Below are 27,189 nucleotides of genomic sequence, written 5' to 3'. Positions count from 1 at the left end.
ATGTAAATTATGCCAGGAAATAAGTCCAGGACCAGCCTATTGGCTCAGGGTGTCTGACCCTCCAAGGGAGGAGTTGTAAAGTTTGATGGCCACAGGTAGGAATGACTTCCTATGACGCTCTGTGTTGCATCTCGGTGGAATGAGTCTCTGGCTGAATGTACTCCTGTGCCCAACCAGTACATTATGTAGTGGATGGGAGACATTGACCAAGATGGCATGCAACTTGGACAGCATCCTCTTTTCTGACACCACCATCAGAGAGTCCAGTTCTATCCCCACAACATCACTGGCCTTACGAATGAGTTTGTTGATTCTGTTGGTGTCTGCTACCCTCAGCCTGCTGCCCCAGCACACAACAGCAAACATGATCACACTGGCCACCACAGACTCTGACCATGGGTGTGGGAGGTCTGACCATGGGTGAGGGAGGGTGGAACAGTGGTAGGACAGAGGAAATGGGCTTGTTTTGCTTTTGTTGCTTGCTGTGTTCTGTGTTGTTCTGAACATTGTGGGCACACCAGAAACTTGTGGGCAGGCCACAGCACATCCCGATATTGTGTTGTTTGTGTTAACAAATAGCACATTTCACTGTGTGTTTTTAAGGAACCTACAACAAGCAAATCTGAATCCGAGTTACAACTTCTCGGTTCTTGTACGAGGATGGTTTAACTTTTTGTGTTTTCACCTGTGGCTCTTCATTCAATTCAGTATATGAAGACCACAAAATTGTTTTTTTTTTTGGCGCGTGGGTGTGTGTCTGTGCGTGTGCGATGTTGGCGGGACGATGTCTTTATCATGGCTTTACAAGGCGTGGAATGAGAGAGAGACTGTGTGGCGTGTCACTCCTCACACAAACATTTCGCAGTATTTTTCCCTTTATTTTATGAGGTTGAGTTGCAATCTCGACACTCAACCCGGCACAGATGGAAAGCGTACTCGGGAGCAGCCCCGACTGGAATCGAACCTGGGAACCTTCGTTCCGGAGTCTGGCGCTGATGTCATTGCGCCACCAGCCGGCCCAAGACCACAAAATTGTATGCTACAGATAATATCCTAACCAAAACTGCTTGCAGGTTTAATACAACTTCTTTGCTAGATGAAATCATATTAGCAAAGATGGAAGATATCACATGAAAATTTTTATACAATGACCCACCTCTTGGACTTTTATAAATTTCAAAAATAAAAACAAATCTCCCTTATTACTTCGTACATCGGTGACCATAGATAGTCAAGTAGTTGCAGAACAGAATTGATGGCCCAAATGGCCTAACTCTGCTCCCGTGTCTCATTTCTGTTAAAATACTTCACCCTTTTCTTTAAGTATACTTCTCAATTACAAATTGGTTAATTATTCCTTTGTATTTTAAATTGCATTTTCCTTTTGTATGAACTGCAACATCCCATTAACAGACCCAGAATTGGAGTAATTGGAAAATACAGACAACGCAACAAGTCACTTGTGCAAATCGTGAACAGCGGCCCCAGCAGCTATCTCCACGGAATAATTTTGCCGGATTTAGCAGATGTCAATATAATCCATTTTGATGATCCCTCAATTCCATGGCCTAACTTAATTATGACTCAATGCATAGCCTAACTAAAGAATTTTTATAAACTAATTCCATCTCTTTTGAAAAGGCGAAGGCAATTATTATTTTTAATTTTACCTTAGATCAAAAACAATTAACCACTGAGAGAAGCAATAACCTTCAGATGCCCACCAACCTTCTGATGTTCATACGTAATATTCCTAATTAGATTAGATTATGAGGACACGCAGTCCTCTTTTATTGTCATTTAATAATGCATGTATTAAGAAATGATACAATATTCCTCTGGTGTGATACCACAGAAACACAGGACAGACCAAAACTGAAAAACTGACAAAAACCACATAATTATAACATATAGTTACAACAGTGCAAGCAATACCATAACTTGATGAAGAACAGGCCATGGGCATAGTAAAAAAAAAAGTTCAAAGTCTCTCAAAAAGTCCCACATCTCATGCAGATGGGAGAAGGAAGAAAACTCTCCCTGCCATGCCTGACCACAGTCCGACTCTGAGTCATCCGAAAACTTTGAGCCTCCGACCAGCCCTCCGACACCGAGCACCATCTCTGCTGACCGCTTCGACCCCAGCCCCGGCCGCCAGCAGCAGGCAAAGCCAAGGATTTTGGGGCCTTCCCTCTGGAGATTCTTGATCGCCCAGTTACAGAAGCAGCAAACCGGGCATTTAAGAAGTTTCTCCAGCTGTTCCTCCATGCCTGTGACGTCTGTCTCCATCAAATCAGAATTGTGCACAGCATCCTACTTACAAATACGATATCATTTCACCAGACAGCTGTGCACGCTGCGTTGCGCCATCTTCTCCTCCCGCCTCAGTTAGTTATATTTATTACAAAATTTCATCAATTAAGAAACGTTTAAGTTCTTCATAAAACTTAAAAAAGTTTGTCTGCCATTTCACAACTTGCGAGATCACTCCAGAATTTCTGTTATGGATCCACTAAACAATTCCATTACCATGGGCACCATGGTGGTGTTGCCATTAGCACAACAGTTTGAGTCATTTCAGAATTCGATTCCAGTGCCAACTGTAGGGAGATTGTATGTTCTCCGCACGATCCTTCCACTGTCCAAAGACATACCGATTAGTAAGTTAATTGGTCATTGTAAATTGTCCTGTGATAAGGTTCGTGTTAAATAAGTGTGTTTCTGGGCAGTGTGGCTCATTGGGCCTGTTCCTCATTGTATCCCTAAATAAATATTCATCTGTTGGGCTTAATCTGATTTTAAACCACAATCTATTTAAATTTATTCAAACACAAAACACTTCCTCGTCAACAATCATAAATCCAACAATTGTTAATTTATTTTCTCTGCCTCCAAAACAACAGCAACTCCATTATCACCCCCTCGATAAAGTTCCTCCACTACATAAAAGATAAAGGTGCTTTATTCAGGTAATTATTACTTCTCACATTATTATCCAACATGTTCTACACACTTTTCAAACTAGTTCTCACATATCTACAACTTGCGATGTTACTCCACCATCCAGGTCATCAAGGTAATAGACAAATGCAGCGGAGAGTATACTGCTATTCCATGTAACATTTGCTCCAATTCTACATATTTTGCAGAGGAACTTATTTCTTTGTAGACCATAAAACCATTAAACTCAGGAGCAGAAATAGACTATTTGGTCCGTTGAGTCTGCTCCGCCATTCCATCATGGCTGATTTATTATCCCTCTCAACCCCATTGCCCTGCCTTCTCCCCATAACCTTTGACGCCCTGATTAATCAAGAACCTGTCAATCTCCGCTTTAAATATACCCAATGACTTGGCCTCCACAGGCATCTGTGGGAATAAATTCCACAGAATCAGCACCAGCTAAAGAAATTCCTTCTCATTTCTGTTCCAAAGGCATGTCCTTCTATTCTGAGGCTGTGCTCCCTGGTCCTAAACTCCCTCACTATAGGAAACATTCTCTCCTCATCCACTCTATCTAGGTCTTTCAATATTGGATAGGTTTTCAATAACCTCCAACAAGTATACGCCCAATGCCATCAAGCTGTCCTCAAATGTTAATCCTTCATTCTCATCATTATAATGCTGCTACAGCAATTATGCAGCTACTCAGATGCAAGCAGCTAATCCACATTCATTTACTCTTTCAAGATTTGCTACTGTCTGAAACAATATTCATCTAGGGCATGTGCTCTAGACTGTAAATGGGTTGATGTAAGAGAACAAGTCAATTTCCACTAACAAGTTGCTGGTGACACTTGAAAACTGTGATCCACAACTCCCTTAAGAATGTAAAGTTACAGTAAAAATTGCAGATGCTGGAAACCTGGAATTTGATTAGGGAGCTTAAGGTAAAGGAACCTTTAGGAGATAACGATCATAATATGATAGAATTCACCCTGCTAAAGCCAGATCCATCAGTTTACAGTGGAGTAAAGAGAATTATAGAAGCATGAGAGAAGAGCAGGCCAAAGATGATTGCAAGAGAACACTAGCAGGGATGACAGCAGAGCAGCAAGACACAGGATAGATACATCCCAAAGAAGTAGTATTCTAAAAGGCAGGATCATGTAACTGTGGCTGTCAAGGGAAGTCAAAGACAACATAAAAGCAAAAGAGAGCATATAATAGAGCAAAACTTAGAGAGAAGTTTGAGGATTGGGAAGCTTTTAAAAATCAACAGAAAGCAACTAAAAAGCCATTAAGGAGGAAAAGGATGAAATATGAAAGCAAGGTAGCCAATTATATCAAAGAAGACACCAAGCATTTTTTTCAGATAAACAATAAAAGAGACAAAAGTAGATATTAGACCACTGGAAAATGATAAAGGGAATAGCAGATGAACTTAATAAGGATTTTGCTCAGTCTTCATTGTGGAGGACAATAGCAATATCACGGAAGTTCAAGAGTGTCAGGGGCAGAAGTGAGGGCAGTTGCTATTACTAGAAGAAGGTGCTCGTGAACCTGAAAGGTCTGAAGGTAGATAAGTCACCTGGACCAGATGGACCACACCCCAGTGTTCTGAAAGAAATAGCTAAAGAGATTGAGGAGGCATTGATAATGATTTATTAAGGATCACTAAATTCTGGCATGGTTCCAGAGGATTGAAAAATTGCAAATGTTATTCCACTCTTTAAGAAGGCAGAAGAAAGGACATTATAGGCCAGTTAGCCTGATCTCAGTGGCTGGGAAGATCCGAGAGTTGATTGTTAAGGATGAGGTCTCAAGGTACTTTGAGGCACAAGATAAAATAGGCCAAAGTCAGCATCATTTCCTTAAGGGAAAATCTTGCCTAACATACCTCTTGGAATTCTTTGAGGAAATGAAAAACAGGTTAGACAAAGGATAACTGGTGGACATTGTGTACTTGGATTTTCAGAAGGCCTTTGATAAGAAGCTGCACTTAAGGCTGCTTAACAAGATAAGAACCCATTGTATTACAGGAAAGATACTCGCATGGATAGAGGATTGATTGATTGGCAGGAGGCAAAGAGTGGGAACAAAGTGAGCCTTTTCTGGTTGGCTGCTGGTGACTAGTGATGCTCCACAGTGGTCAGTGTTAGGAAAATTATTTGGATGATGGAAATGAGGACTTTTCGACCAGGTTTGCAGATGATATGAAGATAGATAGAGAGGCAGGTAGTGCTGAGGAAACAAGGAAGCTACAGAAAGATGTGGACAGATTAGGAGAATGGGCAAAGAAGTGGCAGATGGAATACAGCATTGAGAAGTGTATCGTCATGCACCTTGCTAAAAGGAATAAAAGCGTATACTATTTTATAAACAGGGAGAAAATTCATAAATCCAAGGTGCAAAGGGACTTGGGAGTCTTCATGCAGGATTCCCTTAAGGTTAATTGCAGGTTAGATCAATAGTAAAGAAGGCAAATGCAATGTTAGCATTCATTTCGAGAGGACTGGAATATAAAAGGAAGGATGTAATGCTGAGGCTTTAAAAGGCACTGGTGAGGCCTCACATGGACTATTGTGAGCAGGTATAGGGCCCTCATCGGAGAAAACACTTATCTAATGCTATGTCTGGCAGCATCTATAGGAAGAGGTACAGTCGATGTTTCATGAAGGATCTCGGCCCGAAATGTCGACTGTACCTCTTCCTATAGATGCTGCCTGGCCTGCTGCGTTCCACCAGCAGTTTGTGTGTGTTGCTTGAATTTCCAGCATCTGCAGATTTCCTCGTGTCTGATCCTATGTCTTGTGGTTTTATGGAATGAAGGAGAAAATTCTAGAAGTACTCAGTAAATCAGGACACATCTGAGGAAAAGAAAAACAATGTTAATGTTTCAAATCAAAGACCTTCGTCACAAGACCTGAAACATTACTTCCGTTTCTCTTCCCACAGATGCAGCCCCACCTGAGTATTTCGAGCAGTTTCCATTTTTACTTCACCATTCCTTAACGCTGCTAGTTTTACGGTTAACACTAATTAGTTTCTACCATTATAGCTTTGTAATAGCAAATTTTATCCTGTGTCTCAAATGTTGGGTAGCAATTTGTAAATTCCGTAAAGTTGAATTTCTGTAACCTGATTTGCCGGAAAAAGCAAACAACTTTGATGTCATCACATGAAATCCAGTTCTCTCCCTTTAGAACAGAATGAAGAGGTGTTTTTTAAGCCAGAGGGTGTCAAATCTGTGGAATTCATTGCCACAGGTGGCTGTAGAGGCCAAGTCACTGGGTGTATTTAAAGGGGAAATTGATAGATTCTTGATTAGAATGGGTGTCAAAGGTTATGTGGAGAGGTCAGGGGGAGGGGGGTTGAAAGGGAATGATGTCATTCAGATTTGATGGGCCAAATGACCTAATTCTGTACTCCTGTCTTACGTTCTCCACAGATGCTACCCCAGCCTCCAGAGAACCTCCAGAATGTTCCATGGTAAAATCAGGTTTAATAAATCTTCGTACCCAATTTGATTTTAATAAGGAAGATTCTCAAATCTTCCGCAAGCCACTTGATATTACTAAAATGCTGCCATAATGCATAATGATAAAAATGAAGAAAGAAACTGGATCTAGGTGCCAGGAGAACAAAAACTATGTACTAACGGCACCGTCATATCTGAAAGCGTGCCAAATTAGGACAGCTTGAAACGGGGTAGAGAAAATTTACAAGATGTTGCTGGCAATTGAGAACCTGAGTTCTAGGGAAAGATTGAATACATTAGGACGTTATTATGAGGGATATAGATAGGATGGCAGGGTGGAGATACGTCTCTACCAAAGACGGTGTAAGACACTCCTTCCCTCCGCTAATGTGGAGGTCACCCTTGGACAAGGTGTAGTGCCTGCTTAACCCACACCCCTTCCCCACCCCCCAAACCCCGGATCAGGGTCACGTGAAGCCATGGGAGCAGGCGGTGGATGGTCGTATGAGCAGCTGGTGCACATCAGAAGTCCTGGTTATGCGACTACTGACGCCAGGCAGACCATCTCTGAAAAGTATTGGCAATGGCTGGTGTCCCCTGTTTTGTAAAGAAGTGCCCAGAAGGCAGCAATGGCAAGCCACTTCTGTAGAAATAAGTCGCCAAGAGCAAATCATGGTCGTGGAAAGACCATGATCGTCTACGTCACAGGACACAGCACATAACGAATGAATGAGACAGGGTGAATGAATGCAGGCTGTTTCCCCCTCAGGTTAGGTGAGACTAGAACTAGAGGTCATAGGTTGAGGGTGAAAGATGCAATGTTTAAAGGGGACTCCTTCACTCAAAGTGTGGTGCAAGTGTGTACAAGCTCCCAGCGTAAATGCAAGTTCAATGGCAACTTTTAGATCATAAGATATAGGAGCAGAAGTAGGCCATTCAGCCCATCAAGGCCATGTAAGAGAAGTTTGGGCAGGCACATGGATAAGCGAGGTATGGAGAGATATGGTCCGGGTGCAGGTAGATAGGACAGGACAGAAGCCCAAGCTGACACAAACTAGATGAGCCAAAGACCCTGTTTCTGTGCTGTAATGCTCCATGACTGTATGTACCACAGAAAAAAGTCAAGAAATAGAGTCACCCCCTTCCGACCTTTTGGCCCTCACTCCCACTTTGCAATCTGTTTGGTGCTTTTCCTCTCATCAACAGCACGCTCTCTCTCTAGGTAGTGAAATAACGGACTCCATCTGGGAGGGTGACTCAAGATAGCTCCAGTACTGATCACCAAGGACATTACTTGATATCAGGTGAACCAGATGCAAGAACATCCTGCTAACTACCACCTACTGAACACAGTACAAGAACACTAATAAGGGTGTAGAATTCCCCCTGGGTCACGAACAAGTATCTATTATCACTGTGACTCAGGAGGTCAGCACTAACTGATGCAAGGAAAAAAAGTCACAACTTAGATCCTTCTCACTCAAAATGAATACAGTTGAGCTTTGTTATGTGGGCAACCTCCTCCAATACTAAATAGGTTAACTAAAGTCATTCCTGTAAGTGAGAGTTCTTCACAGCAAGAACTAAATTCACCAACCTACATAAATCATATTTCAAACCAGGTCTCGGACAGCTGCGTATTCCAGTTATATACTCCCCCACTGGCTGTGGATTTGTTCAAAATTTACCAGGGAACATATCAAAACTCATTTGATCCTTCAGCTAACAAATGAAGAGAAAGAAAAAGGGCAGGCTATGTAGGAGAGAAGTGTTAGATTGATCTTGGAGTAGGTCAAAAGGTTGGCACAACATTGCAAGCCAAGGAGACTATTGTGCTGTAGTGTTCTATGTTCTGTCTGCAGAACAGAACAGCCAGACTGGATCTAAAGCACAGAACATAACAGCCCTTCAACCCACAATGTGGTGCCAATCTTTTAATCTACTCTAAGGTCATCTACCCCTTCCCTCCTACAGAGCCTTCAATTTTTCTACCATCCATGTGCCTAACGAAGACTCTCTTAAATATCTCTAAAGTGTCACCCTCTACCACCACCCTTGGCAGTGCGTTCCATGCACCCAAGACTCTCTGTGTAAAAAGCTTACCTCTGATCACTTTCCCCAATCACTTTATGTCCCCTTGTATTAGCAATTGCCGCCCTGGGGAAAAAATCTCTGGCTATCCACTTGAGCTATGCTTTTGTCATCTTGTACACCTCTATCAAATCATCTCTCATCTTCCTTCGCTCCAAAGAGAAAAGCCCTAGCTCACTCAACCAATCCTCGTAAGACAGACTCTCTGATCCAGGTATCAACCTGGTAAATCTCCTCTGCACTCTCTCTAAAGCTTCCACAACCTTCCTATAATGAGGCAACCAGAACTGCCTGGTGTCTCAGGTCTGGGACGTCACGCCATGCCACACCCCACCCCAGCACTTCTTTTCTGCTACCTGTTCCACGTACACGTGGCGCTCCACCATCGCCATTCCCACCAGCCTTTGCTCCCAACAGATTTACAAACTGTGCGAGTCTTGTCCTAGTATATTTTTATATATACACACACATATATATATAATATACATATATACATACACACACACATAATACACATACACCATATATGCCTAAGACCTTTGCACAATACTGTAGCTCCCAAAAACATTACCACAAGGAGAGGTGCCCAGTCCTGATTCAATGAGAAGGGCAGAATTTTGCACCCTGTGCAACACAAGAGTCACCCAAAAATAATATGCCAACAAAGCCAATGCTATGATACCAACATGAATGGTATCAGGACTTGAATTCAGTGGGTGGACAGTGACCTTACAGGGTAACCATAGTTGTTTCACTTATAGAGCAGGTAACTACATCTTAAATTGTCCCTGTTTTCCTTAGATGTTTACAGACCCAGGGATCCCTTTGCCTGAACCAATCTTCTGGATGTGATTGCTCAAGTTTGCTGTCAGCCAATTTGAGTAACCACCAATTTGTTCTGGGGTATCAGAAAGCAGCCAAGCACTGTACATTCAAAACTGCAAAGTCTTGGAGCCCTGACAACCTCCCAGCGGTCATGCAGAAGACGAATCTCAGAATGTTACATACCAGTAGTCAACATGTTTCTGTGCATTGGCACGTAATAGAAAAAAATCCTACAAGGAAAAGGACAAACAAAGTACAACCAACCACACCCTATCAATGTGCTGGAACATTGTTAGTATTATTGCTGTCAAGTACCACTCACTTTAATCCTGCTTCCCGATTCTCAGCTTGTTCTCTGACTTGACCAATTGTCTCCAGACCTTGAACCCCAAAGGGTTCCAGCGAAGAGGTAGGATCCATGTCTTTTTACATCAAAACAATATTTAACTGGTGCATCAACAAGGAGCCTGAGTAAAAATGAAATTGGGAGGCAAGGATAGGAAAGTACACTGACAGGGCCAGTGTCGAAACTGGCACAAGAGAGATTTGCAATCCAAATTTAAATCATCTCATTCCAAATATACACACAAGAGATTCTGCAGATTCGGGAAAGCAAGACAGAAACACAAGAGATTTTGCAGAACTGGTCCAGATGAAGGGCCTCTGCATAAAATGATGGCCCATTCCCAATGATTTGTTCCTCTCCACAGATGCTGACTGTCCTGCTGAGTTTGCCCAGCATTTTTTTGTGCACAAGTCATTCCAAATATATCTCTGGATGTATTTTCCAAGAACAGTTGCCTAAGACGGATAATCATTGCCTGCTTCAGTGACGATATTCCCCCCGTAGTAAAGTGAATTGAGACTGTCTGCAAATGATTCCAGTGTTCTTATTTGCTCTTCCACAGTTAATAGGAATGTTCAAACATCCAACTTCAAACAGCATTAACGGGAGATCACCACTATAGTGAAACATAATTTGACCACTCAGTCATATTAAGACATCACAAAATTATAGAAATAGGCCCTTTAGCCCATTCAATTTGTACCAACCTGCTTTTTTATCTAGTCAAATCTATCGGAGACAACACGGAAACGGGACTTTTGGCCCAACTTATCCATGCCGACCACATTACCAGTCAGCAAGCCCCATCTGTCCATATTTGACCCATAGCCCTCTAAACCCTTTCTTTCCACGTCCTTTTCTAGATGGAATTAAATGTTGCTAATGAGCCCTCCTCGACCAATATTTCAGGCAGCCAAACAAATATTGCAACAACAAAGAGCCAGGGTACAGGTAGCAAGTGAGTTGCCAGACTTTCCAATGCCTCTTCGTATACACGCACATATTAGGAGGAAGACTCCGAAATTTGGCCGTTTGAACCCGCTCTGCCATTCAATAAGACCATGATATTCCATGTGTTAACTTTCTTTGACGATACAAAGGCTGAGGGTGTTATTGATAATCTGGAGGGTTGTCAGAGGTTACAGCAGGACATCACAAGGACGTAGAACTGGGCTGATAGGTGGCGGATGGACTTCAACCCAGAAAAGTGTGAAGCGATTCATTTTGGTAGGTCAAACTTGAAGACAGAATATAATATTATTAGCAAGACTCTTGGCAGCGTGGAGGATCACAGAGATCTTGGGGTCCGTGTCCATTCGACACTCAAAACTGTTGCGCAGGTTGACAGTGTTATTAAGGCAGCATATGGTGTGTTGGCATTCATCAACCATGGGATTGAGTTCAAGAGTTGTGAGGTAATGTTACAGCTACATAAAACCTTGGTCAGACCCCACTTGGAGTACTGTGTTCAGTTCTGGTCACCTCACCACAGGAAGGATGTGGATACTATAGAAAGGGTGCAGAGGATATTTACAAGGATGTTGCCTGGATTGAGAATAGGTTGAGTGAACTTGGCCTTTTCTCCTTGGAGCGATGGAGGATGAGAGGTGACTTGATTGAGGTGTATAAGATGATGAGGGGCATTGACTGTGTGGATAGCCAGAGGGTTTTTCCCAGGGCTGAAATGGCTAACACAAGGGGGCATAGTTTAAGACGCTTGGAAATGGGTACCGAGGGGCTGTCTGGGTAAGTTTTTCCACACAGAGAGTGGTTGGCGCATGGAACGTGCTGCTGGCAGTGGAAACGGATACAATGGAATATTTTAAGATTCTCTTAGATAGGTACATGGAGCTTAGTAAAATAGAGGGTTATGTGCTAGGGAAATTCTAGGCAGTTTCTAGAGTAGGTTACATGGTTGGCCCTTACAGTTAGAGTGCCAGAGGTGGAGAGAATGAGTGGCATTGCATCCACTCCCTGAACTACCTTCTTTCATCTTGAATTCTTGACGGTACAAAAACAACATAGAAACATAGAAAATAGGTGCAGGAGTAGGCCATTCGGCCCTTCGAGCCTGCACCGCCATTTATTAAGATCATGGCTGATCATCCAACTCAGAACCCCACCCCAGCCTTCCCTCCATACCCCCTGACCCCTGTAGCCACAAGGGCCATATCTAACTCCCTCTTAAACATAGCCAATGAACTGGCCTCAACAGTTTCCTGTGGCAGAGAATTCCACAGATTCACCACTCTCTCTGTGAAGTTTTTCCTAATCTCGGTCCTAAAAGGCTTCCCCTCTATCCTCAAACTGTGACCCCTCGTTCTGGACTTCCCCAACATCGGGAACAATCTTCCTGCATCTAGCCTGTCCAATCCCTTTAGGATCTTATACGTTTCAATCAGATCCCCCCTCAATCTTCTAAATTCCAATGAGTACAAGCCCAATTCATCCAGTCTTTCTTCATATGAAAGTCCCGCCATCCCAGGAATCAATCTGGTGAACCTTCTTTGTACTCCCTCTATGACAAAGATGTCTTTCCTCAGATTAGGGGACCAAAACTGCACACAATACTCCAGGTGTGGTCTCACCAAGGCCTTGTACAACTGCAGTAGTACCTCCCTGCTCCTGTACTCGAATCCTCTTGCTATAAATGCCAGCATACCATTCGCCTTTTTCACCGCCTGCTGTACCTGCATGCCCACTTTCAATGACTGGTGTATAATGACACCCAGGTCTCGTTGCACCTCCCCTTTTCCTAATCGGCCACCATTCAGATAATAATCTGTTTTCCTATTTTTGCCACCAAAGTGGATAACTTCACATTTATCCACATTAAATTGCATCTGCCATGAATTTGCCCACTCACCCAACCTATCGAAGTCACCCTGCATCCTCTTAGCATCCTCCTCACTGCTAACACTGCCACCCAGCTTCGTGTCATCCGCAAACTTGGAGATGCTGCATTTAATTCCCTCATCCAAGTCATTAATATATATTGTAAACAACTGGGGTCCCAGCACTGAGCCTTGCAGTACCCCACTAGTCACCGCCTGCCATTCTGAAAAGGTCCCGTTTATTCCCACCCTTTGCTTCCTGTCTGCTAACCAATTCTCCACCCACACCAATACCTTACCCCCAATACCGTGTGCTTTAAGTTTGCACACTCATCTCCTGTGTGGGACCTTGTCAACCTGCAGGAAGAACTCAGCAGGTCAGGCAGCATCCAGGGAGGGAAATGGACAGTTGGGGTTTTGGATCAAGACCTCTCATCAGATCAAATGCTGTCTAACCCACTGAGTTAGTCCAACGATTTGATTTTGTTGCTGCAGATTCCAGCACCTGCACTCTCTGCTGCCTTCATCTTGACGACGTTGAGTTGTAAAAGTTGTGCTCATCAGGGCAAATAGATTGGTAGCATCACCCTCCTCAAATGCCTCTCAGACAGGTTCCGATTAAAAAAGGGCAATTGGCACAGTCGTGTGGTGGTTGGTGTAATGCTTTACAGCACCAGTGACAGGAGTTCAATTCCCACTGCTGTCGGTAAGGAGTGCGTATGTTCTTCCTGTGACCACACGAGTTTCCTCTGGGAGCTCTGGTTTCCCCCCACAGTCCAAATAGAGGTTGGTAAAGGTTAATGATTAATGGGCATGCTATCTTGGCTTCGGAAACATGGCAAATCTTTTGGGCCACCCTCAGTACATCCCTGGTCTGTTAGTTGTTGAGGCAGATGACTTATTTCACTGTATGTTTGAAGTACAGTACAAAAGACTTTGGAACATACTCTGTATATAAAGGTGCCCAACACGTTTGCACAGTGTTGTATTTGTCACACATTCGTAAATCTGGCGGGAGCAAAGGAGGTTGGGAGTGGTGAGGATGCAGCACCATGGGAGGCAGAGGAGTGCCAGAGCACTGGGGATTGGCATGCGTGTAGACACACCCAGCCCTGAGACACCAGGCAAGGTAATTTAACTCCAAACAATTGGTTTGTTGATCATCACAGAATGTCTGTCTGGTACTTCCTACTCCCTCCCCTTTCCCAACCATGATTCCCCCTTCCCATACAAAGTCCACCACAGAGACCCATATTGAGTAGCTTCAAGTTCCTGGGTGTCAAGATCTCCGAGGATCTAACCTAGTCCCAACATATTGAACGCAAACAACAGGAATTCTGCAGATGCTGGAAATTCAAGCAACATACATCAAAGTTGCTGGTGAACGCAGCAGGTCAGGCAGCATCTCTAGGAAGAGGTGCAGTCGACGTTTCAGGCCGAGACCCTTCGTCAGGACTAACTGAAGGAAGAGTGAGTAAGGGATTTGAAAGTTGGAGGGGGAGGGGGAGATCCAAAATGATAGGAGAAGACAGGAGGGGGAGGGATAGAGCCAAGGGCTGGACAGGTGATAGGCAAAAGGTGATACGAGAGGATCATGGGACAGGAGGTCCGGGAAGAAAGACAAGGGGGGCGGTGTGACCCAGAGGATGGGCAAGAGGTATATTCAGAGGGACAGAGGGAGAAAAAGGAGAGTGAGAGAAAGAATGTGTGCATAAAAATGAGTAACAGATGGGGTACGAGGGGGAGGTGGGGCCTTAGCGGAAGTTAGAGAAGTCGATGTTCATGCCATCAGGTTGGAGGCTACCCAGACGGAATATAAGGTGTTGTTCCTCCAACCTGAGTGTGGCTTCGTCTTTACAGTAGAGGAGGCCGTGGATAGACATGTCAGAATGGGAATGGGATGTGGAATTAAAATGTGTGGCCACTGGGAGATCCTGCTTTCTCTGGCGGACAGAGCGTAGGTGTTCAGCAAAGCCGTCTCCCAGTCTGCGTCGGGTCTCACCAAAATATAAAAGGCCACATCGGGAGCACTGGATGCAGTATTTCACCCCAGTCGACTCACAGGTGAAGTGATGCTTCACCTGGAAGGACTGTTTGGGGCCCTGAATGGTGGTAAGGGAGGAAGTGTAAGGGCATGTGTAGCACTTGTTCCGCTTACACGGATAAGTGCCAGGAGGGAGATCAGTGGGGAGGGATGGGGGGGGGACGAATGGACAAGGGAGTTGTGTAGGGAGCGATCCCTGCGGAATGCAGAGAGGGGGGGGAGGGAAAGATGTGCTTAGTGGTGGGATCCCGTTGGAGGTGGTGGAAGTTACGGAGAATAATATGTTGGACCCGAGGCTGGTGGGGTGGTAGGTGAGGACCAGGGGAACCCTATTCCTAGTGGGGTGGTGGGAGGATGGAGTGAGAGTAGATGTACGTGAAATGGGGGAGATGTGTTTAAGAGCAGAGTTGATAGTGGAGGAAGGGAAGCCCCTTTCTTTAAAAAATGAAGACATCTCCCTCGTCCTAGAATGAAAAGCCTCATCCTGAGAGCAGATGCGGCGGAGACGGAGGAATTGCGAGAAGGGGATGGCGTTTTTGCAAGAGACAGGGTGAGAAGAGGAATAGTCCAGATAGCTGTGAGAGTCAGTAGGCTTATAGTAGATATCAGTGGATAAGCTGTCTCCAGAGACAGAGACAGAAAGCTCTAGAAAGGGGAGGGAGGTGTCGGAAATGGACCAGGTAAACTTGAGGGCAGGGTGAAAGTTGGAGGCAAAGTTAATAAAGTCAACGAGTTCTGCATGCGTGCAGGAAGCAGCGCCAATGCAGTCGTCGATGTAGCGAAGGAAAAGTGGGGGACAGATACCAGAATAGGCACGGAACATAGATTGTTCCACAAACCCAACAAAAAGGCAGGCATAGCTAGGACCCATACGGGTGCCCATAGCTACACCTTTAGTTTGGAGGAAATGGGCGGAGCCAAAGGAGAAATTATTAAGAGTAAGGAGTAATTCCGCTAGACGGAGCAGAGTGGTGGTAGAGGGGAACTGATTAGGTCTGGAATCCAAAAAGAAGCGTAGAGCTTTGAGACCTTCCTGATGGGGGATGGAAGTATATAAGGACTGGACATCCATGGTGAAAATAAAGCGGTGGGGGCCAGGGAACTTAAAATCATCGAAAAGTTTAAGAGCATGAGAAGTGTCACGAACATAGGTCGGAAGGGATTGAACAAGGGGTGATAAAACAGTGTCGAGCTATGCAGAAATGAGTTCGGTGGGGCAGGAGCAAGCTGAGACAATAGGTCGGCCAGGACAGGCAGGTTTGTGGATCTTGGGTAGGAGGTAGAAACGGGAAGTGCGGGGTGTGGGAACTATAAGGTTGGTAGCAGTGGATGGAAGATCCCCTGAGCGGATAAAGTCGGTGATGGTGTGGGAGACGATGGCCTGGTGCTCCTTAGTGGGGTCACGATCGAAGGGTAAATAAGAGGAGGTATCCGCGAGTTGTCGCTGTGCCTCAGCAAGGTAGAGGTCAGTACGCCAGACTACAACAGCACCCCCTTTATCAGCGGGTTTAATAATAAGGTTAGGATTAGTGCGGAGGGAGTGGAGAGCAGAGCGTTCCGAAGGAGTGAGGTTGGAATGGGGACAAGGTGCGGTGAAGTCGAGACGGTTGATGTCCCGTCGGCAGTTAGCAATAAAGAGATCCAGAGCAGGCAGAAGACCAGAGCGGGGTGTCCATGAAGAAGAGGAGGGTTGAAGACGGGAGAAGGGGTCATCGGTGGGGGTGGAAGAGTCCTTGCCGAAGAAGTAGGCTCGGAGACGGAGACGGCGGAAGAAAAGTTCCGCATCGTGGAAAACACGGAACTCGCTGAGGTGTGGGCGAAGGGGGACAAACGTGAGGCCCTTACTGAGAACAGGCATGAACTTCAGATTGCAGCACCTGCCATTGATCTTCCGCCGTCTCCTTCTCCGAGCCTACTTCTTCGGCAAGGACTCTTCCACCCCCACCGATGACCCCTTCTCCCGTTTTCAACCCTCCTCTTCTTCATGGACATCCCGCTCTGGTCTTCTGCCTGCTCTGGATCTCTTTATTGCTAACTGCCGACGGGACATCAACCGTCTCGACTTCACCGCACCTTGTCCCCATTCCAACTTCACTCCTTCGGAACGCTCTGCTCTCCACTCCCTCCGCACTAATCCTAACCTTATTATTAAACCCGCTGATAAAGGGGGTGCTGTTGTAGTCTGGCGTACTGACCTCTACCTTGCCGAGGCACAGCGACAACTTGCGGATACCTCCTCGTATTTACCCCTCGATCGTGACCCCACTAAGGAGCACCAGGCCATTGACTCCCACACCATCACCGACTTTATCCGCTCAGGGGATCTCCCATCCACTGCTACCAACCTTATAGTTCCCACACCCCGCACTTCCCGTTTCTACCTCCTACCCAAGATCCACAAACCTGCCTGTCCTGGCCGACCTATTGTCTCAGCTTGCTCCTGCCCCACCGAACTCATTTCTGCATAGCTCGACACTGTTTTATCACCCCTTGTTCAATCCCTTCCGACCTATGTTCGTGACACTTCTCACGCTCTTAAACTTTTCGATGATTTTAAGTTCCCTGGCCCCCACCGCTTTATTTTCACCATGGATGTCCAGTCCTTATATACTTCCATCCCCCATCAGGAAGGTCTCAAAGCTCTACGCTTCTTTTTGGATTCCAGACCTAATCAGTTTCCCTCTACCACCACTCTGCTCCGTCTAGCAGAATTAGTCCTTACTCTTAATAATTTCTCCTTTGGCTCCTCCCATTTCCTCCAAACTAAAGGTGTAGCTATGGGCACCCGTATGGGTCCTAGCTATGCCTGCCTTTTTGTTGGGTTTGTGGAACAATCTATGTTCCGTGCCTATTCTGGTATCTGTCCCCCACTTTTCCTTCGCTACATCGACGACTGCATTGGCGCTGCTTCCTGCACGCATGCAGAACTCGTTGACTTTATTAACTTTGCCTCCAACTTTCACCCTGCCCTCAAGTTTACCTGGTCCATTTCCGACACCTCCCTCCCCTTTCTAGAGCTTTCTGTCTCTGGAGACAGCTTATCCACTGATGTCTACTATAAGCCTACTGACTCTCACAGCTATATGGACTATTCCTCTTCTCACCCTGTCTCTTGCAAAAACGCCATCCCCTTCTCGCAATTCCTCCGTCTCCGCCGCATCTGCTCTCAGGATGAAACTTTTCATTCTAGGACGAGGGAGATGTCTTCGTTTTTTAAAAGGGGCTTCCCTTCCTCCACTATCAACTCTGCTCTTAAACGCATCTCCCCCATTTCACGTACATCTGCTCTCACTCCATCCTCCCACCACCCCACTAGGAATAGGGTTCCCCTGGTCCTCACCTATCACCCCACCAGCATCCGGGTCCAACATATTATTCTCCGTAACTTCCACCACCTCCAACGGGATCCCACCACTAAGCACATCTTTCCCTCCCCCCCCCCGCATTCCGCAGGAATCGCTCCCTACACAACTCCCTTGTCCATTCGTCCCCCCCATCCCTCCCCACTGATCTCCCTCCTGGCACTTATCCGTGTAAGCGGAACAAGTGCTACACATGCCCTTACACTTCCTCCCTTACCACCATTCAGGGCCCCAAACAGTCCTTCCAGGTGAGGCATCACTTCACCTGTGAGTCAACTGGGGTGAAATACTGCGTCCGGTGCTCCCGATGTGGCCTTTTATATATTGGTGAGACCCGACGCAGGCTGGGAGACCGCTTTGCTGAACATCTATGCTCTGTCCGCCAGAGAAAGCAGGATCTCCCAGTGGCCACACATTTTAATTCCACATCCCATTCTGACATGTCTATCCACGGCCTCCTCTACTGTAAAGATGAAGCCACACTCAGGTTGGAGGAACAACACCTTATATTCCGTCTGGGTAGCCTCCAACCTGATGGCATGAACATCGACTTCTCTAACTTCTGCTAAGGCCCCACCTCCCCCTCGTACCCCATCTGTTACTCATTTTTATGCACACATTCTTTCTCTCACTCTCCTTTTTCTCCCTCTGTCCCTCTGAATATACTTCTTGCCCATCCTCTGGGTCACCCCCCCTTGTCTTTCTTCCCGGACCTCCTGTCCCATGATCCTCTCGTATCCCCTTTTGCCTATCACCCGTCCAGCTCTCGGCTCTATCCCTCCCCCTCCTGTCTTCTCCTATCATTTTGGATCTCCCCCTCCCCCTCCAACTTTCAAATCCCTTACTCACTCTTCCTTCAGTTAGTCCTGACGAAGGGTCTCGGCCTGAACCGTCGACTGCACCTCTTCCTATAGATGCTGCTTGGCCTGCTGCGTTCACCAGCAACTTTGATGTATGTTCCCAACATATTGATAGTTATAAAGAAGGCGAGACAGCAGCTATACTTCATTGGGAGTTTGAAGCGATTTGGCATGTCAACAAATACACTCAAAAACTTCTATAGCTGTACCGTGGAGAGCATTTGGACGGGCTGTGGAGGGGCTACTGCACAGGACCGAAAGAGGCTGCAGAAGGTTGTAAATCTAGTCAGCTCCATCTTGGGTACGAGGACATCTTTGAAGAGCGGTGTCTCAGAAAGGCAGCGTCCATTATTAAGGACCTCCAGCACCCGGGCATGCCCTTTTCTCACTGTTACCATCAGGAAGGAGGTACAGAAGCCTGAAGGCACACACTCAGCGATTCAGGAACAGCTTCTTCCCCTCTGCCATCCGATTCCTGAATGGACTTTGAAGCTTTGGACACTACCTCACACTTTAAAATATACAGTATTTCTGTTTTTGCACATTTTTAAATAATCTATTCAAAATACGTAATTGATTATGAATACGTAATTATTATGTTTTATTTTATTTTTTCTCTCTCTACTAGACGTATTGCATTGAACTGCTGCTGCTAATTTAACAAATTTCACATCACATGCCGGTGATAACAACCCCGATTTTGCTATCAGAATCAGGTTTACCATCACTCACATACGCAATGAAATGTGTTTTTGTCTGTGTGCGCGCGTGGCAGCAGTACAGTGCAATACATAAAATTACCACAGTACTGTGCAAAAGCTTTGGGTACCCTAGTTATATACATGTGCCCAAGAATTTTATACTACAAATAAAGCTGATCTATATCTTTATAAGAGTCACACACATGGATACCACGATATACAAATTCCCTTCTCCGAGGACCGTCACTTTGAGTTCCCGAGACGGATACAGCTGGAGTTTAGCTCCTGGTGGGGTCACACATGGCGGTAAGGCCAAGGGGGAAGAATCCAAAGAGAGAGCGATTCACCCACGACCTCATGGGTGGTTCTGGTGGGAGATGACGATGGCAGTGAAGGTGGGGGAAGGCTGCAGCAATGAAAGGTTCCGCAATCGTCCGGCCTGCCAAGTCACTTGACCCCCGAATCCGATCTGGCATCAGCCTCCCGCGTTCCAAAAAGCCATGCGCAGGCGCTCTCCGTTTAGGGAGTAATTCCGTGGGAGAACATTTCACCCGACTCGCGTGATCGCACTACAAGTCCCTCCCCGAGGTATGAACCATCCAAAGTCAGAACAGTATGCAGCTTATTTCACCCGTGGTAGCTTTAAATCGTGGAACTTCCGAGTTTACAAATACCTTCGCCAGCAGGACGTCAATGCAGTCGTTTAACATCAACTTTTCCAATAGCCAACGGAAATGAATGCTGATGTCACCGCTGACACCGACAAAGGCAGTGAGAAAATGAAATAAGTGTTGTTTTTGGACTTAAGTTACAAGTACTGATTTCAAATGCTAAACAGTTATCACCTATAATCTATTTGGCATGTCTCCGAGGAGAGCGGTGAAAGCTAACGCGCTCCTCCATTTAACAGCAAAGCTATCAACTTGCTGGGTTTCCCATTAACTGCCCGAACACTTAGCCGCCTCTCTTTCCCATTACAATATGACCATACATTTCACTTCCCATCTTTTTTTATATTCCTGACTTGAAATTCGTTGTCCATATGCTTCTGCGAAGCACTTTGGACGCTAAAGTGACCAGATAACAGACCCAGATCGGAGCAGCATGCATTCCTAAATGACTACACCGATCAAATACATTTCTCTTATAACACTCCCTCACACTTCTCCACACACAGTACTGATGTCGGGTCTCGGCCCGAAACGTCGACTGTTTGTTTATTCCTTTCCACTGATGCTGTGACCTTCTGCGTTCCTCCACCATTCTTCGTATTACTCCCATAAAATATAATCCGAAGCAAGGACTCTGAATACCTGACGGTCCACCATTTGCTTAATTTGCACCGAGGCGTTGTTTAATCATGCCTGAAGTTGAAATCATACCAGACGGCTTTCCCGACACCACCCTTCATTCGGGAGTTTACCTCCGAAGCCGCCCAGTAATTATCGTCGTATTACATTCAGACGCAGTAAATACACGCCCCGACAATGTCCCACGAACTCAACAAGTTAGCATACTGCGTTTCTTAACCTAAATAATGTAATGCTCGACGGAAAAATCCTCAAGCAGCCTTCACCATGTCAACTATGTGTCTTAGAGTCATAGCACAGAAACAAACCCTTCGGCCCATCTAGTCCGAACCATTTAACCTGCCTACTCCCATGGAACTGCACCGGGACCATAGCCCTCCCTACCCTTAATCTCCTTATATCTATCTATCCAAACTTTGCTTAGACATTGAAATCTTCTATTCACAATAACTACATCACGCACTCTGCACTGCAGTCAGAAAAGGGATTCCTAGCTCCTCACGCCAAAAAGAAAAACATCCCCTCCGCTTGTTATTTCAAACCATGTTTAAGATTCTATTGCATGTACCAGTCAGTCGTTCCCTTCACCAGAGACCAACACCGTTCACTTTCGGTCTATTTTCAAAGTTATTGAAACGTACAACATGGATTTCAAGCAACACACAAAGTTGCTGGTGAACGCAGCAGACCAGGCAGCATCTCTAGGAAGAGGTACAGTCGACGTTTTGGGCCGAGACCCTTCGTCAGGACTAACGTTAGTCCTGACGAAGGGTCTCGGCCCGAAACGTCGACTGTACCTCTTCCTAGAGATGCTGCCTGGCCTGCTGCGTTCACCAGCAACTTTGATGAGTGTTGCTTGAATTTCCAGCATCTGCAGAATTCCTCGTGTTTGCATGGCTAGATCTCTGCGGTTTGGGACAAGCGCCTTGCTATGTTTTCAACTCAAACACCTCAGTTTTTTCTTACTGAGGGAAAGAAAAACTATGAGTACACGTTAACATTAAAAGTTATGTTAACCATATTTTAAATATCGCAACTCAGTAACATTGTCAATATTATTTCTTACACTTTAAAATGTTCGACACTAAACTCGAGAGTGTTTACTAGGGAAAGCTGCTGAGGAACTGGCTCTACATTTGGAAGAAAGTTCGCCTCGTTCTACAAGTCTCAGTGAGGGACAACAGAGCAGGCAGACGAAGTAATGGGCCAAGCCCGAGTTCGAAGAGCCGACTAGAGCCTCCTGCATCTTGCCACACGCACACACCCTTACCTGGATGCCCCAGGAACCGACACTTCCTCTCGCGGTCGCGATCTCGCTCACTTCGACATCCAGAGAACCTGCCGCAAAAGGCTCAGTCCCGCAGAAGCAGACGGGGGCAATCCAAGCGAAAGAAATCCGGCTTCGGGAAGAACTGGCGGGGGCAATCAGGAAAAGTAGCACAATATACTTGCGAACGCGGGCCAATGCGACAGCCCCAGGCACCCGGCAGCCACCAATCACAGGGCACGCGTTCGCTGATAACAGCGCGCAGAGAATCGCCCACCTCTCCGGCATTTCAATGACGTCTCCATGTCAGTAACGGGTGTTCATTCACAGAGGCTGCAATTGACGCCAGCCTTGCTGCAGGTAGTTAAGATAATTGCAAGTGTTGATTAAAGCCTGTCATGGCCCGTGAATATCCACTGATTAGCTGGACAAACTCTCTCAGCACGTTATATATTTAAACCACCGAATTCTTCCTCCCCAGCAAATAAAACAGTGCAGAGAGATAGACTGATATTCACGGACTCTGATACTTCGCTGACCGAAGACTACAAAGCCAACCTTTACACTTCATATTTTTTTTAAAAAATCATTATGATATCTTATGGAAAAAATAGAAAACAGGTGTTGATATGACTGGAATATCATAGCACAGTGACTTTGAGCTTGTCGGAAGAAATGGGTTTTGCTAAAGTGTTTCCGGGAAAGGGGAAGAGAGCTGAGGATGTACACTCGGTACCTAATAAAGTGGCCGCAGAGTGTATGTCCGTGGTCTTTTGCTGCTGCAGCCCGTCCACTCCAAGGTTCTAGGTGTGGTGTATTCACAGGTGCTCTTCCGCACACCACTGTTGTTACGCGAGGTTATTTGAGTTACTGCCGCCTCCTTGTCAGCTTAAACCAGTTTGGGCATTATCCTCTGATCTCGCTCATTAACAAGGCATTTTCGCCCACGAGACTGTCGCTTACTAAGTGTTTTTTGTTTTGGTTTTCGCTCCATTCTCCCTTGAGGTTGTTGAGCATGAAAATCCCAGAAGATCAGTAGTTCCTGAGATACTCAAACCACCCTGTCTGGAACCAGCAATTATTCCTCAGTCAAAGTCATCTTGACTGCATTTCTACCCCATCCTGGCGTTCATTCTGAGTATCAGCTGAACCTCTTCATCTTGTAAAGTTTAATGGCCTTGCTGGCAGACCCACATAAGGTGCGTTACCGCCACCTACTGAGTTGGAAGGGGGGAGCAAAAAGACAGGAAGTATACCCATTAATTCCACCCTCCCAAAATAATCAACTTATATCAAAAAGTCTAATGCTTTTCAGAAAGTCAAATTATGTACATTACGATGGCAGTGACATCCTAATAAACGTTTCATGTTAAAATTTGTCTGTTCCAAAGATCTCAGTTTAGCAATTAGATGTTTCTTTTGCATCTCACAGGAACTGCATTCAATCATTATATGCTGAACCATTTCTCGACAAGTACTCTTCCTACAGATGCCAGTATCATGTATATTAATTTTGAACTGAACCTCTTGAGCATGTCTGCATGCTTTTATGCACTGAGTTGCTGCCACTTGATTGGCTGATTAGATATTTGCATTAATGAGCAGGTGTACAGGTGTACCTAGTAAAATGGTCACTGAGTATAGTTCCACAGAGTATGAAAAAGTTCAAATGTTCTAAGTATTATTCTATTATCAAGGTACTTTTATGTCACCATATACAACCCTGATATTCATTTTCTTGTGGGCATTCTCAACAGATCTATAAAATAATCATAATGGAATCAATGAAAGACTGCCCAACTTGGGAATTTAACCAGAGTGCCAAATGCAACAAACTGTGCAAATACAAAAAAGAAATAATAATAATAATAATAATCAATGAATAAGCAATAAATATTGAGATCATGAGATGAAGAGTCCTTGAAAGTGAGTCCTTTGGTTGCGGGAACATTTCAATGATTTGGACAAGTGAAGTTGAATGAAGTTATCCCTTTGCTTCAAGAACCTGATGATTGAGGGGTGATAACTGTTCCTGAACCTGCTGGTGTGAGTCCTGAGGCTCCTGTACCGTCTTTCTGATGGCAGCAGTGAGAAGAGAGCTTGATCTGCGTGGTGGCGGTCCCTGACGATGGATGCTGCTTTTGTGAGACAGTGTTTCGTGTAGATGTGCTCAATGGTGGGGAGGGCTTTACCCATGTTGGACTGGGCCATATCCACTACTTTTTGTAGGATTTTCCATTCAAGTGTATTGGTGTTTCCATACCAACCTATAATGTAGCCGGTCAATATACTCTCCACCACACATATGAATAATGACACTGAGCATAAAAGAGGGAGAGGAGGGGATACTCAGTAGCTTGGACACAAAGGACCAAAGTAAGTGGGAAGGGCAGCCTTTAACAAATGCAATAAGACATCAGTGTAAAATTAGATTAATAGGGAAGTGGAAAACTGTAAAAATTACATTGCTCATACTTTAGAGGGCATGAGCCTTAAGGAGAGGTTGCACAATCTTGGATTCTTTTCTCTGGAGTATTGAAGGCTGAGGGGACACCTGATAGAAGTTTAAAGGCATAAATAAGGTCCCCAGTCAGAATTTTTTTCCCAGGGTAGGAAACTTAAATGAGATGTGTGGCACAAGTTTTTTTATGCAGAAAGTGGAAGGAGCCAGGAAAGGCTACCAGCGGCAATAGTAGAAGCAGATGCAATAACGGCATTTTAGATTGACACATGAAACTGCATGAAATGGAGGAAAATGGATCACGTGCGGGCAGTAGGCATTTAGCTCAGTCTGGCATTGGTTCAGACATCGCAGGCTGAAGGGTCTGTTGTGTGCTGTAAATTTCTATGTTTCTATGTTCTATGTACCTGGATTGTAGGGGTATGCAGGGCTATGATCTGGTGCAGGTCAATGAGAATAGACAATTTAAATGGTTTGGCACAGAAGAGATGGGCCAAAGGGCCTGATTTTGGGCTTTACTATTTTATGACTGTATGACTCCATGAGATCTTGCCTCATGCAAAGCTTCGTAAAATCCTTATTGACTCTTCTTTTCTATTTAGTAATAATTCACATTATGCTGTTTTCTCTCCCTCTTTCCATTTTTACAACTTATCCTCTTGTTTCCTCTTTATAGACCAAGAAGTGTGAGTGGACACAATTGCTACCTCAGTTCCCATTACATAAATCAAAACTTGTCAGGCAGCCGCACTCTCAACGTCCTCCTCTACTGCGCTCCCCTGCAGCCGAATCAGCAAACCATTATCTGTCCTGAATTGTTCTGCTGCACATAAACATCAGCAGCAAGACAAAGCCGAGGTGTGTTACTAATTTCCTTGCCTTCCATAACTACAGCGGCCGTGGATTACAGAGGACGATTGTGCAGGTTCTGTCCACCTGAACAGCAGAGGACAGAAACCATCATCACCTCTAATTTACCACATTTCCACCGGTGCTGAGTCTGCCTGTTGACCTCTGGCACCCATCGGCCTCATTTATCACTCAGCCGGTCAGGCAGCATCTATGGAGAGGGATAAGCAGATAATGTTTCACTCCTAATGAAGGGTCTCAGCTTGAAATGCTGACTGTTTATTCCTCTTCGTTAGATCTGGCATTCCCAACCTTTTTTCATGCCATGGACCCCTACCATTTGGACCCCAAGAATGGGAACCCCTGCCATAGATGCTGCCTGACCTGCTGAGTTCCTCCAGCACCTGGTGTGTGTGTTGCTCTGGATGTCCAGCATCTGCAGAATCTCTTGTGTTTATTGTTTACGGAGATGCTACTGTAAACATATTGGCTCCAATATGCTAGCAAAATATAGCAAGACTAAAGGCAGCCAGTATTATCCATCCACAACTGACCCAGCAACGACATATCAAGGAGAATGCAGGGTTAAAAGATGTTTGGACGGAGGCCATTCGGTCAGGGTCCGAATGAGGGATATTAGCTAGAAATATTGACTGTTTATTCCTCTGCATAGATGCTGCCTGACTTGCTGAGTTCCTCCAGCACCTTGTGTGTGTGTGTTGCTCTGGATTTCCAGCATCTGCAGAATCTCTTGTGTTTATTTATCACTTGCTGTCTTTTCTTTCTAATGGCTTCCTGCCATGTAGTTGTTTTCAGAGCATCCACTGGGAGCCAGTGCTAAATAATTAATATTCCTAGCCCCATTAAGTCCAAAACAGGTAAATGGAAGATACCCGCAGAGGAACGTCCACATGGAATTCTTTCTATTCCATAACAACTCCCACGATGTATGTTGCAAACTCGCACAAGATTCACTTACTTCTCTGATTGCTCCCTCCCTCTCTATTGGATAACAAATATTACCACAGGATGGCCACAGAGCGTAGCGTTGTTCCCTTAATTAAGCACTATGCAGGAAGAGGCATCCACTGAGAGCTAACAGCTGAAGACCGATGTCCTTGATTCCCCGTGCATTAAAATGAGATGATTTAATCTGGAACCACGTTGGAGAGACTCAGCACACCAACGGGCACCTTCGGCCCATCGAGCCCGTACTGGTCATGTGACCAATTACCCTACTAATCCATATGTCTTTGGAATGTGGGAGGAAGACCACAGTCATGGGGGAGTATACAAACTCCTTACAGACAGCGGCTGACAGGGGTCAGTCATAATTGCACTAGCTTGCTATGTTGCTGTGCCCTCCTCTGAGCAATTCATCTTGCTGAGACTTTGTCTGATTACTAAGTGATCAGAATCAGGTTTAGTATCACAGGCATATGTCACGAAATTCGCTGATTACTCACCAACAGCACTCATTACAGACACAGGACTGGTTTGCTGTGGGGTGGATCTTCCGCCTAATCAGTTCAGCAGCGACGAGGCATGTCAAACAAGTTCCAGAAGGCTGATATTTGCTTCCCCTGGGCTCCTCTGCAGGAATATAACTGATTAAGGGAGAATTTATGATATGACACATAGATAAGACATGGCACATCCTTCAGTAAAAGCACTGTAAATTATTTAAGCCTTCAACTCCGGCACTCTGAGTCTCTTTTGGCTTTGAGCCACTCCAGAATTTAGTCAATTGCAGACACCAATGAGGTGAGGTGCAATGTAAAGTCCCTGACTGTAATAGTTACTCTGCTTTAGAAACAA

At 45.3% G+C, this 27,189-nt stretch overlaps 1 protein-coding gene across 5 annotated transcripts in view; it reads right to left on the bottom strand.

The window, feature by feature from the left end:
- Window positions 1–26,925, bottom strand: part of osbpl3b (oxysterol binding protein-like 3b) — a 209,453-nt gene extending 182,528 nt beyond the window's left edge. Inside the window, exon 1 of one of the 5 annotated variants that reach the window (XM_063069575.1) lies at window positions 26,838–26,925. Coding sequence is in view for 2 of the 5 variants with exons in the window: in XM_063069572.1 (XP_062925642.1) it covers window positions 22,065–22,349 (285 nt within the window). In the remaining 3 variants the exon portion in view is untranslated. Of the gene's footprint in view, window positions 1–20,797; window positions 21,240–22,064; window positions 22,563–26,837 lie in introns of those variants that run through there. The other 4 variants (XM_063069572.1, XM_063069573.1, XM_063069574.1 and 1 more) reach the window with 4 other exon arrangements.
- Between the last annotated feature and the right edge of the window lie 264 nt (window positions 26,926–27,189).

This window comes from Mobula hypostoma, chromosome 17 (assembly GCF_963921235.1).
Source record: "Mobula hypostoma chromosome 17, sMobHyp1.1, whole genome shotgun sequence".
Classification (NCBI taxonomy): domain Eukaryota; kingdom Metazoa; phylum Chordata; class Chondrichthyes; order Myliobatiformes; family Myliobatidae; genus Mobula; species Mobula hypostoma.
Note: the sequence above shows the minus strand (reverse complement) of the source record. Positions and strands in the feature narration are given on the sequence as shown.